At 35.6% G+C, this 16,627-nt stretch overlaps 2 protein-coding genes across 4 annotated transcripts; both read right to left on the bottom strand.

The window, feature by feature from the left end:
* Positions 1–356: 356 nt before the first annotated feature.
* LOC113062044 (HEPACAM family member 2-like) lies at positions 357–10,437 on the bottom strand. 3 transcript variants are annotated; one of them, XM_026231554.1, is made up of 10 exons: positions 9,785–10,437; positions 5,402–5,758; positions 4,318–4,602; positions 3,472–3,771; positions 2,801–2,926; positions 2,328–2,349; positions 2,204–2,238; positions 1,648–1,721; positions 1,386–1,536; positions 357–615 (listed from the first exon to the last, which is right to left on the bottom strand). In XM_026231554.1, exons 1-9 carry the CDS (start codon positions 9,843–9,845, stop codon positions 1,426–1,428), a joined length of 1,371 nt encoding a protein of 456 aa, XP_026087339.1. In that variant the 5' UTR covers positions 9,846–10,437; the 3' UTR covers positions 357–615; positions 1,386–1,425. The 3 variants fall into 3 exon arrangements, 2 of the variants coding, with proteins under 2 accessions (XP_026087339.1, XP_026087338.1); XM_026231553.1 differs by lacking the exon at positions 357–615 and having other exon boundaries at positions 1,096–1,536; XR_003278499.1 differs by lacking the exons at positions 357–615; positions 1,386–1,536; positions 1,648–1,721 and having other exon boundaries at positions 2,546–2,926.
* Positions 10,438–10,708: 271 nt separating this feature from the next.
* fam133b (family with sequence similarity 133 member B) lies at positions 10,709–15,938 on the bottom strand. The gene is made up of 11 exons (XM_026231555.1): positions 15,781–15,938; positions 15,151–15,248; positions 14,968–15,046; positions 14,792–14,875; positions 14,457–14,486; positions 14,163–14,237; positions 13,953–14,051; positions 13,653–13,700; positions 11,416–11,496; positions 11,242–11,292; positions 10,709–11,068 (listed from the first exon to the last, which is right to left on the bottom strand). Exons 1-11 carry the CDS (start codon positions 15,802–15,804, stop codon positions 10,979–10,981), a joined length of 759 nt encoding a protein of 252 aa, XP_026087340.1. The 5' UTR covers positions 15,805–15,938; the 3' UTR covers positions 10,709–10,978.
* Positions 15,939–16,627: the final 689 nt, after the last annotated feature.

Here is a 16,627-nt window from a genome sequence, read left to right as displayed (position 1 = left end):
CCCCCTGTGAATACAAAACTATGGTTCATGTGCTTATTTGTTTTTATCAGTTTTACATTTAAAGCAAATAAAAAATCTAACATGCCTCTAGGAGAACAATTATATTTTTATAAGGAGGTGTACAGACCATTATTAGATATTTCACATTCATTTTCTTCCTCCCAGCTTTTTGAGAGATAATTAAAAATGAAAGCTTTAGGGTATCTGCTGAATTTTCTAACAATTTCCTGACCACACACACACACACAAATTATTTGTGTCTGTTGTAGAAGACTGCACTGTGTGTTGCACTTGAGGTCCACAAACACAAAACATGAAATGAGTCAAAGATTCTTGGAAAAGACCACAAAACCTAATTTGTTTGGGGCTTTTACATCTCACAGTTCAGGGAAAGGTTTACAGCAAAAATATCTGCTACCTGACAAAAATATTCTAGCGTGGGTGTTAGAGACGAGTCCTTTCAACTGGCTGTTCATGCTGATGTGAGCACACATAAAAGAGCAAGTGTTTCTCGTCAATAAAGTGCCTCTGATATCGCTGAAAATTTCCCTGTCAAATAAGGGAGTGGCGCCTCGCTCCGGGCAGCTGAGCTGTTGATGAATGCTTCGCTTCTTCCTTTAAAACAGAGCAATTAAACACATAATCATATTATAAATCATTTTACCTTTTATAAACACTGTGTGTTTGTTTCAGTATTATTGCCAGTTGAAATACCCAACAGTGCTTCCCATAATCAAAATGATCAGCTTAATATGTACACAGAAAGATTCACTGCAACACTTGTCCTATTTCTAATATTTACCTTTGAGATTTTATACATTTAAACACTTATGATGCACAAACATAAAAAGAGACTCAGAGATGCAGCATTTTCATCAACATAATAAAGTCGGAGAGCTAAACTCTGAAAAGTAAATCCAAATTCTTGTTATGTTTTATATTTAACAAATAAAATAATGCATACATTTTTTTTTCTAAAAAACCTTATTTCCAAATTCCGGAGCGTCCATATGTGTTTTAAAACGTGAGGAGCAGGTGCATCAAATAGAAAACTATGGCATCTTGAAAATGTAATGAGAATATAACAGAATACCCTGCAGTGTGCAAAAACAAATACAGATTTAATGTACAAAATGCATACATCATATTTACATTCGAAATTCAGATGAGGACTGTATTCATATATAAATACTTTCAGCGTTTTCATTAAGCATGCCTGTTACAGAACAAAAATGTCATAGTTTTCTTATTTAAAAACTTCAGTGGCCAGCACAAGTTTATAAATGTATGATTAGTATAAGTAATTTAAAAAAAGAATAATTGTAAAACAAAAGAAACGCTTAAATGTGTGACTGTAGAGAGAAAAATTAGCAGAAAAAAAAAACCTTTCATCTTTAGATCCAAGCACACATGACTATCCACCTCTCATTTCAAAAGACTCAGTGTTGGAGTTTCAGGCACATGTTTGATGACATCATAGATAGTGGTATGCAAATCTTTGACTGAATCAAGCCGTGTCAAAGACCTGCAGGATGCCTGGAAAACACAGAGAAGAAATAGCAAACTGTTCTGTGGCAAAACTGCTCATGCAAAACACCAAGTGATTATTATTTATTATGACTTTAAAAAAAAAAAAAAAAAAAAAACCTGTGTTGACTCCATTTTCCCAGGTACAGAGACAAATTCATAAATGCCAAAGTCTTCAGTTGCATCTTCATGACCTGCAAGTATATTAATCAGATTAGTGTATCATAATACAAAGCAAACTTAAGACACTGTATAATATATTCTATACATTAAATAATATAAATCTTCAGCTTATTTATTTTTCATCTATTTATTCATTTTTATTTACCATTTTATTTGTAATAAAACAACTTTATTGGCCGTTAATTTCTATTGAGATCGATGTTATGTAGTGTATTTAAAGCAATTTGGTCTGACAGTAATAATTAAACAGTGTTTTAGTTCACTAGCACACAACCATTTTATTTTAGACAGTAAGTCATTAGTAATATCCTATTTATTCTCCAAAGGGAGTAACTGTGTGTATAGCCAAGTTAAGGTGGAAAATATGTTTAAAGTATGCTGACAGGAACCAAGCTGATATGAATATAGTAGTTTGTTTGCACAGAGAGGTAGTGTACACATCAGCGCTTAACAACTCAGGTATATTGTAGTGTGAGACACACAGTAAACCTACCAGAGCGCCGCAGTCCTCTCTGCTCTGTCACTGGCCTGCAGGACAGGATCAATCCATCAGTGATGTCACTTAAATAAACAAACGTGTCATATATTTCTCAGATATTTAAGAAATATTTTCTTACCGCCTGTAGATAGTCTTTATCACTGTAGAAAAAGGATACAAATTGAATGTAAATTATTGCTAAGGAATAACAGTTATTTAATTTAAATATAAACTGATTTAAAGATTAAAGACCCCTTTGAAATAAGATGAAACAGTTTTCTGTGTTGATATTTTATAATACATTTTTCTTCTTTTTTTAAAGAAAACAGACATAGTTAAAGGGGTTGAGGGACATACTCTTTCTGGAGAGCTTTTGATTGGATGAAAATCTGTGTAGTACAGAATGAGTCATTTCTACATCCGCTAAAAGTGAATTTTGACAATATTTAGGAGTGCAGATGGCAAACACACAAATCTTAAATTCAGATTTTTTGGGGGAAGGTGAGGGTTTGGGTCTTTAAACAAATGATTTCATAAATAATTGATTTTGTTCAAATGACACATTATTAAGGTGATGCCTGAATATCTTTAAAAATCAGAATGATATCATACTTCTTCTTGGATGGCAGCTCTTCCTTAGGAGCACAAACATCATACACACTATGATGAGGACTGACGAGATCGTAATGAAAGCCATTGAAGAGAGTACACTCCCTTCCTGGCTGTATTTGGCTTTTCCTGGAAACAGATCGATATCAGTGTTACTTACACTTTATATTTGAAAATGTGTGATTTCTGGTGTGATCTTCATCTTTAAACAAACAAGAACTTTTATTGCATGCTTGCACTTTTTTTTTTTTTTTTAATTCTGTATGCACTCTGGACCAAAATTCACTGCCTGTAACAACGTAAACAACAAGGACAGGTGCCAGCCCCTATTTACTTTCCAGTGGAACAGCAACACTTAATCACAGGTGGGACAGATTTGCACTTAGCAACTGGGAAAAAAAAAAAAAAAACTCAGCTTGCCAAGACCACGCAATGGATGGAATTAAAGAATAATAAATAAGAAATATTAACTTAAAATACTAAAGCCAGTAAACGTTGTTGTCATTATTATTATTATTAATAATAATACATATAGCCTATTTTGTATTATTATTAAACAATATTTATTTATTTGTTTGTTTGTAGAATTATTTAAGCTTCAAGGTCAGAAATCACTGTCTTTATTTTGGGATGAGGATGAATGTTCAGATCTTAGACAATGAACGCAAACATACCTCTGTCAAGACTGGCCATCACCAGTGTGAACTTGGTCTCGTCCTGCTTCTTCGTCATATTGTTGAATGCTCTGCACAAGAACTCTTTACCCTGGGGTAACTCGTACGGCTTCACTTCAAACCGAGGTCCAGTCATGAGAACCTCTGTGCTGTTCTTTGTCTTCGAGATCCAGATGCAGGTGTTGGGAGGGTTGGAGTCTGCAATACACTCAAAAAAGGCCAGTTCCTCCGGGTTCACCATGAACACCCCTGCAGTCTTCAGACCTTGGTCCGAATTTACTGCCAAGTTATAAGGCCCGTCTGAAAAATGTGGTAACGTTACAAAACATTTTATTAGTAGTTTTCTTTTCAACATTCATTTAAAATAAATTTCATTGCGATTTTCTATTACTTTTAGTACTATAGTTAAATTAATATTACTTTATTATGTCAGTGATATCATACAACAGTAGGGAAGTTTGGGGAGAAAAACAGTGTAATTTTTCAGGTTGTCATGTGATTTCAAAATTGCATTTTGAAACATTTTTATGTAAAATAAATACACTTTTATTAGGCTAATGATATTATGTGAATGTAAACAACATATTTTTTTAAAAATACTATTAATTTATTTTTGTACTTTTTTAATGAGGGGAAAAATTATCCATAAATTATCCATATTCATATTTCAGGTCGACTTTTGTTTTAATATAAATGACATGTCAGAACACGTTTGACGTCTGAGTAACAATGCAAACAGCAGGTCATTCTCAGGCTGCAGGAGGAACCAGTCTGCGGTGATTTACACATGAAATGATAACAGATGATAAGCGAGCTTGGAGTCACAAGAGTATATTAGATACTCACAGAACACAATGAGTTCAGCCTGTTTGCTTAGCTTACTGCTAATGTGGTTTTGGGCCTCACAATTGTATTGACCGATGTCTTCTTTCTTGACAGGGTTTATAATAAGTGTCCCATGATCTTGTGAGAATGTATGCCGCTCACTTGGATCAACCACCCTGTTGTTTTTTAGCCATTTGAACTGAACATTTGTCCCATGTTCAACAGAACAAGTCAGTGTCACATTGTCCCTGTCTTCCACCAGTTCTGCTTCTGGGGTTTTCGTAATACCAGGCATGGACACAGGCACTAAGAGCAGAAAAGACATATATAAAACATATGTGTGTGTGTGTGTGTGTGTATTTGTGTAGTATGGAAGCCTGCTAATGTCTCAGAATCAGAGAGAAATTAAAAAAAATGTAATTAAATAAAAATAACTATGTCAGATATTCTCCTTATTTTTTAACTGTGACCATTTGTAAATGAATATGTGCGGCTTCCGGTGTCATTTGCATCCAGTTATTTTAACTGTACAAAAACAGCCAGTCACACTGCTTAACGTTAGAAACTGGTATTTGTTATCATATTGTAAAAATCATCCTATGCATGAACACACTGGTTCTAGTACAAATAGTTTAACTGTTTGCTGTTATTTTTCTAGTTATTTACCAATAGTGAATATTGAATGAAGCAGACGTCTTATACATTCACAGAAAATAGCTAACTTTCACGTTAAAAAATAAGGTGGATAAAGACGCAATTGTGAGATATAAAGACACATTGTGAGTTACAAAGTCCAAAGTCAGAGTAGTGCAATATGAAGATTAAATTGTGAGATAAAAGTTATATTGTGAGGTAAAAGTCACAATTATGAGAAACAGTTGTGCAATATGGCACATGGCAGGATTTAAAGTCATTGAAATTTATTAAGTGAGATTTGGAGGTATAAAGTTAACTGTGAGAATTTAAATCACCATTGTGGGTTTTTTTTTACTCTGAGATGAAAACAGCTTCCATATGAATGACAGTTTCACAAGACGTTGAAAGCATTAGTAACTAATACTACATCAACAGTTGTCATAAATGAGATCCACTTAAATGTTCTTACCACTGACTGTGACTGTCACTCTTTTTGTGACAGCAACTGGACTGGGAATTCCTGGGAAGATGATGTTGATCTGCAGCTCATATTCCCCCTGTGTGTCTTCAACCAGATGTTCAAAATATAGTGATACATCAGGCAAATTGAGTGCTGGACTGTTCTTTAGGCGCAGATTTGGGATGGCATTGATGTTGTTGAAAGTGACCAAAATAGTGTTATTAGGCTTAATCTTGCACCAGGACCCCTGGAACCTCACATTGTGGACATCAAAATGAGTCTCAACTTTGAGGAGCATCGGGTCCCCCATTTTCCCATGCTGTGTGGGCTGCAGTGAAACGCATTCAATGCATTTAGAGTCTGTACCTGTTTAAAAGATAATGTTAAATGGTGCTTAAATGTATGGTCAAAAAATACAAGTAAAATGTACACATATAAACAGTTTTGTGTATTGTTAAAAGAGCTATTCAGTCATGACGTCCATTTGTAGGCCAAATGGAAGCCTAAGTCACCATGGATTCTCTCAGGAAGTTCAAACTGATTATTAGAATGGAGTTTTTTGATTTATGGTTAAAAATAAGGACACTGAACTTAAAGAGACTTTCATCACCATTTTTGTTCTACAACATAAATTGCACACAGCCATAGTTAAAGTATGAAGTTTGAAAACGTGTGCATTAGCAGCACTTAATTCTAATAAGCTGCCATTACATAACAATCTCTTAACCTGAATTGCTCTGTTAGGTTGGGGACAGCACTATTGTCTCTTTTGTGTTGTACAAACCTGATTCCAAAAAAGTTGGGACACTGTACAAATTGTGAATAAAAACAGAATGCAATGTAGAAGTTTCACATTTCAATACTTTATTCTGAATACAACATAGATGACATATCAAACGTTTAAACTGAGAAAATTTATCATTTTAAGGGAAAAATAAGATTTTATTTTATTTTAAATTTCGTGGCATCAACACACCACAAAAAAGTTGGGACAAGGCCATGTTTACCACTGTGTGGCATCCCCTCTTCTTTTTATAACAGTCTGCAAACGTCTGGGGACTGAGGAGACAAGTTGCTCAAGTTTAGGAATAGGAATGTTGACCCATTCTTGTCTAATACAGGCTTCTAGTTGCTCAACTGTCAACTGTCCATCGTCCTCTTTATGATGGGCCAAATGTTTTCTATGGGTGAAAGATCTGGACTGCAGGCTGGCCATTTCAGTACCCAGATCCTTCTTCTACGCAGCCATGATGTTGTAATTGATGCAGTATGTGGTCTGGCATTGTCATGCTGGAAAGTGGAAGGTCTTCCCTGAAAGAGACGATGTCTGGTTGGGAGCATATGTTGTTCTAGAACTTGGATATACCTTTCAGCATTGATGGTGCCTTTCCAGATGTGTAAACTGCCCATTCAACACGAACTCATGCAACCCCATACCATCAGAGAAGGAAGCTTCTGAACTGAGCGCTGATAACAACTTGGGTTGTCCTTGTCCTCTTAAGTCTGGATGACATGGTGTCCCAGTTTTCCAAAAAGAACTTCAAATTTTAATTTGTCTGACCACAGAAGAGTTTTCCACTTTGCCACAGTCCATTTTAAATGAGCCTTGGCTCAGAGAAAACACCTGTGCTTCTGGATCATGTTTAAATATGGCTTATTGTTTTACCTATAGAGTTTAAGCCGACAACGGCAATGTTGTGATTTCCATTACAGTAGCATACATGTATGTGATGCAGTGCCGTCTAAGGACCCGAAGATCACAGGCATCCAGTACAGTTTTCTGGTCTTGACCCTTACGCACAGAGATTGTTCCAGATTCTCTGAATCTTTGGATGATATTATGCACTGTAGATGATGAGAACTTCAAACTCTTTGCAATTTTTCTCTGAGAAACTCCTTTCTCATTTTGCTACACTATTTTTCTCTGCAGCATTGGGGGATCCTCTGCCCATCTTGACTTCTGAGAGACAGTGCCACTCTGAGAGGCTCTTTTTATACCCAATTCCTTAATATTATTATCTGCAGTACAGTTTTCAAAAATATACTTTTAATATTTGAAGTACACTACAAGTGAACATTCAGTACAGCACACTTCTTTTTCACAGGGGACAGCACATACAGAACTGTCCATAAAGCAGAGAAGACCCTCTGTATGTACACCATCAAAATCATCCCAGGCCTCAACTGCTCAATATTTATGTTTTTGGTCATTTACGTAGAACCGTACTACTTAAGAACCCGTAATGTTTATCATTGACAGTGACGTTGCTGGTTAAATCATTAATGTTTATCATTAACAGTGACATTGCTGGTAAAATCATTCATCTAAATCAGTCGCTAACATGAGCAGTTTTCCTTCTCCTTCAGTTCACCTGAACACTTTTAAATGAACTAAACAAAAGGAAATTAGAAGAGTAAGTCAGACATACCTTACACTCACATAATCTGCAATTCCAGCATGACACTGGATCATCCACATCATTAATTAGTTTATAAACACAGATCCGCAGTTTAATCACCACTGCCTTTGCCCTCACAGCTTGATACTATACCTGTGTGAGCAAATATTGACCAGCTTCTCAGAATGATAGTGATCAAACATCTAGCTCTTTCTAATTTGTCTGAACTGGTCCATGAGCAAACACTCAGGAATCGCATACACCGCATGAAGTCATGGAGACCTGATTGCAAAAATTATGCTCCCACAATGCTGTTCATATAATGAGGACTTTTCTGAACTCTTGTCGTATCTCATTTACTTAAGGATAAGATTTCTTTTGCATGGATGAAATGAAAGTAGGCTGTGGACTGGAGGGCCTGCTTTAACTGACAGCTGTTAATCAGCATTACGTTGCTAGGCAAGGCCATGTGGCAGCAGGCAGGTAGGCAGTAAGCAGTTAAAGAGTCTCATACTTGTCCCCCTTTATCACTCTTGGGCCCCTTAACTGCCTTCTCCACCCATTTACTCGCTTCTACCAGCCTTCTTGCAGCCCATGTTGTGCATTACAATAGATAACTGCGTGGTTCGTGTTGTGCACTAAATAATAAATAAAGACACCCCTATTGCACGCACAAATGACCAAGGGGCAGATTTGGTGAAAGCAAAAAAAAAAGCATGCCTGTGTTTACGCTACACTAAGTTATGAATACATCATTAATAAGTGTGCTTTGCCTGTTCTGTTCTTATTGTCTCCAAACGAGGTGAGAATGATTGCAGAGGTAGCAACAGTACACTTATACTACCACGACAATAGGCAGTAGGAATTGAGCTGTTCACGCCAACATGCTAACAATCCATTCCTTATGCATCCCCAAACCCAAACAAACATTAGACTATTCATACCCCTTGATCATCCACTACAGTCATTTATGCTGCAGCCAAAACGCTCATACAAATGGAAAATGGACAAAAGCCTGACTGTGAATAATCCACTTAGCCTTTTATGTTTTTGTATTTTTAAAGCATCATGTGACACAAAAAGCTAAATGTAGGAACCATCTGCCATAAGACTACGAGTCATGTGTCTTGTCATGTCTTAACTTAATCTAGAACTGTATTACATATTTGTATTTAATATATATATATATATATATATATATATATATATATATATATATATATATATGTACTATATTTTGTGTGTTAATTTAAATATAATTTTGAAAACTTTAATATATTAGACATCAGAAATTCCACAATCATGATTGTGATCCCAAATTGTGCTTATGTAAAAATTTTCAACATTTTATTTAGCACAAAAAAACTATAGTATTTAAAAAAATTTAATGCATAAAATCTTGTATGAAATTCTAGGATTATACATAAAAATGCCCATTGAATTATTAAAATTATATTTGACCAGTTCTTTTTTTTATTTTATAAATGACTGATGTTACAGTGGGAATATGTTCTACTGAAAATTCAATATGGAAGTGAAAACAGGAAGTAAACGCCTTGCAATTTTTTTTTCTGCTAATTACAGAATTGAAACATAACCACAGATCTATTCTTTCTGGATCCATGCCAATTTGCTACTTGAAATAATGTGGAGGTTTTTTTTTCTTGCTGAACTTTAAGAGTCATCAATGGGAAGAAACAATATTTACAAATATATATATATTTAAATGACATGTTTTCCAGAGTACCCCTCCATATTTTTCTTTAGATATGTAAAAAACATTTTTCAATGTAATTTCAGGCTAAATAATAAACATTTTACAGCAAACTCTAGAAATGCATTTAATTATATGATGTCCCAAAATACTGAATTTCCCTTATGTCTTAACCCCACATTTTCGGCCCAAAAAATAAAAATAAAATTCTATTTAAAGTTTTAGTGTGTAAAGTTTTACTGCTTCTATTCATTCAAAAATTAATGAAAAGCATCTTACCAGGAACGATTAGAAATAAGGTGAACATGAGCAGAAACATAGTGACTCCAACACATTCCATTTCTGCTATATAATCTCTAGAAGCAGTGTGACAAGAAAAGGGAACTGGTGACACGATTTGCCAGGGAAATGAGAGAAGCTAGTTGAGGCCCCTCCCACATGCCATATTGGATACATACACCTGGTTGAGCTTCCAAAACACTGCCGTCACCCTGAGGGCCAGACTGTCTCACCCTCACTGCAGATATACACAGCTTAAACACAGTGTCAGATCACAGGAGGAAAGTTCTCTTAAACAGTTGCATTAAACACACACACACACACACACACACACACACACAGGTACGAGTGTGAAACCAGCATAGACTGACAATCAAGTCCCAGACAGACAAAGCACACAATGCACGGACATGCAAAGTTTCACCTAAATCCATGCATGACTTAAGACAAAACAATGTTTTTCAGAGACATCACACAAAAACTTGGAGCAAAGCTTGAGATAAATACCCAAATTGACATGAAAACAGTTTTTACTGTATTTTTGATCATATAAATGCAACCTTGGTGAGCATTAGCTGCTTTTTAAAAACCTTTACAAATCTTACCATCCCCCAAACTTTTGAACGGTAGTGTATATTTGAATTTTGTGCAGTTTTACCTTCTTTTTTTGTGGTGTTTTATTGCATAACAATTAACAAAGTGCAAACTCACAATCACAGCTTGGGTAGAATACAGTTGTTTTGCCATGCAGCTGAAAATTTTGCTTTGTTCTTATATCACAGAAAGACCATTGTTGTCAGCTTCATAGGGAAAAACAGAATCATGGATTTTCAAAAAAAAAAAAAAAAAATTATGCAAATCGGCCGCCTTTATAACCTGTAAACCAGAATTTCTCATGCAGATACAAATCAGCAGGGCCGCCAGTGGTGTAAATGATCTTTATTTGGACTGAGAATCATCTGCTTAAAAAACAAACACAAACCTGACAAAAGAACCTCGAACCCCTTATAAACTCCCCGGCCACATGATCCTCTCGCCCAAGTCTGCCACAAAGCCACACAGTGCTAACAACCATCCACTTTTAAGAGTCGCTTGGACAAATATATAATGACCCCCCCACCCACCCCCCACAGTCTGGCAAGAGCTTCATCTGTATTTCCACTTGAATTCCAGGACACCACACTCACAAGCACTTCAGTCCAACTCAGAGCCGGATGTCTTCCTCTTTTTCTTCTTGCTGTGTTTCTTATGCTTCTTCTTTTTCTTCTTCTTCTTAGACTTGTCCTGTAAATAGATTAAAAAGTAAAAGCAGTTATTATGAAGTTCTGTTTAGCGAATCCACTATGAATAACATTTCTGAGAGTGATGTGGGTAGCATGTCATTTCCACCCTCATATGGACAAAAAAAACAAACAAAAAAAAACAATCCGCTTTAACAATGACACTGGAAGGCTTACTGTAATTTTCTCCTTCTCTTCACTACTGCGTTTTTTCTTTTTGGACTCAGCCTAAAAAACATAACAAAAACAAATTGTCAGTTGAGTTTAACATGTCACATGGTATTTATTTGCTGTGCTAAAATTATTTAATGACACATATTAAGGTCAAAGAGGGTTTAAACACATTCTTACATCTCTGTCTACATCAGACTCGTCTGAGGACTCTGAGTGACTCCTTTCAGATTTCCTCTTCCTTCTGCTGTCCTTTTCATCCTTTCAAACAAAAACATTTAATATATGATACATATGAATTGTTAAACTGGTGTTTCAAATTTTGGGGTCTCTATTTTTTTTTAAATTCTAAAAAAGAACTCCTACACCGTGCCTGATCTACACATGCTGCGACATGCAATAAAAACTATCATTTCAATGTTAATCAGAGTTTTTTTGTCCTAACCATCCACAATGATGACACACAAAGTTTATTATTCTGAAACGGTTTCTATTTTTGTGGAACTGCAGAACAACATAAAAACTATGACAATGATAATCTCAGGTACCGATTATGTGCTTTAATCAATGTTAAATGCGTCTAATGTGAATTTGAATATCATATTGTTTGACATTTTTAGCCATACTGAAAGCAACAAGAGATAGTTATTCTAAAATAAAGTAAACATGTTAAAACTGAGAACTCAAAGTTAACCAACAAGTGTTTTCCACAACAAAGATGGTATCAGTCACACAATATGTACTTTTAATAATGTTAAAAAGGTTTAATATTTATGAATTAGATATAAACTTGTCCATTTAATTGGGAGTGCAGTGCGCTTCTGAATGGCTGTGATATTTGAGATTCTGTTGCATTGCGCTGTTTTGTGAAATCAATGGTGAATGGTGGTGGAGATCTGAGTTTATTGAACAATGTTTTTCCTGGTTTCTGATATCTGTAGCATTAACGGAAAACACCATGATTTTTCCATATTCCACTATGTTCTTCCATTACCTCGACGAGTTGATGCGTACCTCTCCCATCTCTGTGCTTGCACTTAATCGCAGCACCACTATGTTAGCATTTAGCTTAGCACCATTCATTCCTTAGGATCTAAACCGGAACAGCTCTTCCGCCATACATTATAGTTATCATTTTTTACGTTTTATTTCGTGTCACCATACTTACGCGTGTTAACTCATCATGTAAACGTCTTTAAAAAGGGAAAAAATGGAAGTGTTTGGTGGCTTCTAAATTCAAACCTGTTTGGATCCTAAGGAATGAATGGTGCTAAGCTAAATGCAAACATAATGGAGCCGTGCACTACAGCGATTAAGTGTACAAACTGAAACGGGAGAGGTACGCATCAACTCGTCGAAGTTGAGGGAAGAAGAATTTCCTTTAACAGAAATCTGCCCCGAATGTGAATGCTTCTCACAAGATTTAACAGAGAGGTGGCGAATTCAACTGCTTTTTTTCACACTGTACCTCCCATCGCTGTTTATAACAGTGTCGTGTGTTTGAGATCAGCCCGCGGCTCCGGCTCGAGCAGAAAACGGTTTGTGCTGCGTAGCTCAAACTATAGTAGTGGGGATTGGTTCCTCTTTCAGTTTCGTTTATCTAAAGTAGCACTTGTAAATCAGTAATGATTAGAACGCAAGGCTGTTCATTCCATTTTTGGAACTGAGAAACAACCTTTCTTTGACTGAAAACGCGTTTGTGATGATGTCACGGGATGCATCTAAGCTCATATTCTGTGGAAAATTTGTGGCAATTACGAAAATTTGTGAGCTTTTGCAAAAATTGCAGACTTTGCTTGATTTTGCGATAAATTCAGTGATCGCAACATCCTGGAGGGACTGATTATTAGACCATTTTCTAAGGCTGCACAAAATATTAAGACATAATATGATTTTAAAATCATAAAAGCAAGTTGCTACTGTGAATTCACAAAGACTGCAATTAAATTATATATCTATGTATATATATGTATGTATATTTAAATGCACTGCAGGATTAATGTGTGCTGTATGCATGTACATAAGTTAATGATTATAAAGTTTTGTAACCTTATGCATTTTAACGCAATGTATTTTGTTCAATACAACCACATGATTACTTGCTTTTGATATTTTATTTTGAACCCATTATTATTGCCTCATTGCCAATATATACAGTATGTATTTTTATTCATTTTAAAGTTTATTGTTTGCTTAGGTCTATTTTTATTCCAAAACGATTCTGATTTACTCAATTAATCGTCAGAATATTCGACCGATTACCAAAATAATCATTAGTGACAGCCCTAAATAAAAGTATTGGGTTTTTAGTGAAAAACAACTTCAAAAACTCCGTTATTGTGTGAAATGAAAGGAGGGTGAATGTTCTTTAGCAGTGTGATGGATTTCTTTAATGTCATGAAATGAGTCTTGAGTACCTTGTCTTTCTCTCCATCCAGTTTCTTCTTCTTTTTCTTGGATGATTCCTAGAGATATGAAACATCAGACTTAGTCTCACAAGTCTAGACGTATCTTTTCATTATCACCAGCAATCTTATTCAGCACTGGAAATGAATATTCATGAAGGCAAATCAACTTTGCAAAAGATTTTCTAAATCTAGAATAATGTTTAATACATCATGGCTAGTTTCAGTTAAGCCAGATACTTCATTGACTGACAGGAACAATCCTTTTAAACCATGTAAAGTTTTATCCTTGCAGATATAAACAAACAATACCCTGCTGTCAGTCTCTGACTCTGTGTCAGAATCATCAGACGCTCTACGGGCAGAGGATCTTTTTCTTTTTTTCTTTTTCTTCATAATTTTCTTTTCACCCTGAAAAGGCAGCAACACAGACAAGCAGATCATATTTAGTGATAAGGAATGGCCATTTTAACAATGCATGCAAATAAAGTACGTATAATTCTAATTATAAGCAAGACTTACATCATCTTCAGAGTCTGAGGAGGATCTGGAGGAGGAATCAGAACTCGATGAGGAGGAGGAGGAAGATGAGGAATGCTTGACCAAACACAACAAAAGCAGAGTTTGTTAGATTTTAAGCAACCTAAAACTGATCTACCGCCCCAGAACAGGCCAGATGGATACCAAATACTCTACAAATGCAAAATCCCTCTTCTAGAATGGGACATTAACTGAAACCAATGTTCCACTTTTGCATTATTGATTAATTACTGGTTTACAGTTGCTCAGGATATGAAAAAGGAGAGGTCTCCTCACCCTACTGGACTTTTTCTTCTCCTTCTTTTTCTGGAAAACACAAATCAGGAAATCATAGACCAATTTTAAATATAACAGCAAATCATAATAACAATAAATACATATTGTGATTGGCAACTTATAGCTGATGTCAGATTTTTTTAATAACTGGAATTTGAGTTCAAAATGTTAGTACATTAATCTCTTCAGATGGAATATTTTCAAGCCATCTTCTGCCTTTATGAATCCAGTTATTCTGATATAGTACTTAGGAAGAAATCAATAAAATGAAAGCTAAAATCTGACTGTATTTGCGTTTCATAAATGAGATCTCAGATCACTATACCAAGCCTTACCTCTTTCTTTTCCTTCTCCTTGTCTTTCTTTTCGCCTCCACCAAGTACCTTCTCCCTATTTTTCTCCAGTTCCTTCTTCCATCGCTAAGAGAAATGAGTGAAAGCACATAGGATCAACAAATAAGATCTGAATCTCCTGCAAATCCACCGAATATAGTTTTTTTTTTTTTTTAAACCTCATTCATTCTGTCCTCAAAATCAGCCAGAGCTCTGGAGCCTTTCTTCTTCTTTTCCAGTTGTTCTTTTACCTCCTCCCTGATTTACAGAACAAACAGAGAAACATATAAAGAAATAAGACCTTATAATCACATACAAACACTATCAATTATTCATCAATTATTATCAATCATGTATCACACCATGATGGCCGTGGTCTGCTGAGATAGTCCTGAATGGTGGGGCCAGAGTTGGGAGCAGGTCCTCTGGCTCTGGCAGCAGCTATTGGGTTCAAGTACGCCTGAAACACAATCAGATATTAACATTGGTAATACTGCAAACACAAAACATGCTTAAAAAACACTTCCTTCAGCGATCAAGTTTCACTAGGAGACTGCTAAAATAACTGAATGCTACAAATTATCATAATTTCACTTAGGGTAAAAATGTATTTAAATGACTTACGCAATGCATTTTTATATGCTAAACAAAAATACAGTAGCAAGCGTTCTATGTAACAGAGCACTTCAGATGAACGTGTGCTAGCCGAGTTAGCACGTCTGAGACAGATAGCCACATGCATTAGCCATACCAGCAATCTAGCATGCTATCTAAGCAATGGCAACATTTTACAAGTTATACCAAACTGCAAACATAAAACTATGTAAATAAAATATCTAATAACCGTGTGATTTCATTCTGTAAGTGGACGTGGCTAATGTGTTTAGCTACGTTAAGTGTTTTGACGCGTTAGCACTGCGGCTTAAAGGCCTCTTGGTTATTTTCCCTTGAAATATCAGGAAGATACGAGTTAGTAAATTACCTTTACTTACCACTCTATTATCTCGCTTGCCCATTCCTGCAGATTTTGCCTAAAACCCTGTAGGCTAAAATCTATGAAATCAGCCTTCTGTTTACATGGCTCTGGTGCTTGTGGTGTGTCTCAGCGTTCAGCGAGAATTTCTGAATAGTATCCACCTAGCGGTTCCTCAGCAAGCACGGCGTGCTCCACGTGAACACTAGGGGGCGCTTCCTCCTCTCATATGTGAACTCAAGCTCAACATTGACAGTAAAGACATTTATAACGTTACACATTTGTATTTCTATTGAACGGTGTTCTTTTGAACTACATATTTGTCAAATAAACCTAAAAAAAATAGTTTCCACAAAAATACTAAAAAGCACAAAGGTTTTCAACATTATTAATAATAATAATAATAATAATATTTATTAAACAGATAATCAGCCTTTTTAAATTATTTCTGAAGGATCGTGTGACACTAAAGACGGGAATAACGGCTGCTTAGAATTCCGCTTTGCCCCCATATAAATAAATTATTATTAGGCTATATTTATTTAGAAGTTATTTTAAATTGTCATAACTTTACTGTATTTTTGGAGACTGAACAGACCCGGATTAAGAACACACAGGGTCCTGTGCCACCTTTAAAGTAGCCTTCATAGTTTTATTATACAAAAAAAAAACATATAGAATAGAAATTCGCTTTTGTGTGGCGTCGATTACGATTATTTAACTCAGGGGGCCTGGAGTGCTGCCCATGTACCATTGAAAGGATCACTGACAAATTGACACAAATTGGCATACTAGACTTGTATAAAGAAAGACATATATGAAAACTGAACTGTTATTTAAAATACACTGAAACTTGAAAATGGAGT

Source organism: Carassius auratus, chromosome 44 (genome assembly GCF_003368295.1).
Source record: "Carassius auratus strain Wakin chromosome 44, ASM336829v1, whole genome shotgun sequence".
Taxonomy (NCBI): domain Eukaryota; kingdom Metazoa; phylum Chordata; class Actinopteri; order Cypriniformes; family Cyprinidae; genus Carassius; species Carassius auratus.
Note: the sequence above shows the minus strand (reverse complement) of the source record. Positions and strands in the feature narration are given on the sequence as shown.

Bases quoted from the DNA above. Each gene is read 5' to 3' on its own strand.
- LOC113062044 (XM_026231554.1), bottom strand. From the start codon at position 9,845: ATGGAATGTGTTGGAGTCACTATGTTTCTGCTCATGTTCACCTTATTT. The intron at 4,603-5,401 runs GTAAGAACATTT...TTCTGCTCTTAG, and splicing joins AGTGACAGTCACAGTCAGTG to TGCCTGTGTCCATGCCTGGT. The intron at 2,350-2,800 runs GTATGATATCAT...CTTTTTCTACAG, and splicing joins GAGCTGCCATCCAAGAAGAA to TGATAAAGACTATCTACAGG.
- fam133b (XM_026231555.1), bottom strand. From the start codon at position 15,804: ATGGGCAAGCGAGATAATAGAGTG. The intron at 14,238-14,456 runs GTGAGGAGACCT...TGTTTGGTCAAG, and splicing joins AGAAGAAAAAGTCCAGTAGG to CATTCCTCATCTTCCTCCTC. The intron at 11,293-11,415 runs GTAAGAATGTGT...TATGTTTTTTAG, and splicing joins AGTCTGATGTAGACAGAGAT to GCTGAGTCCAAAAAGAAAAA.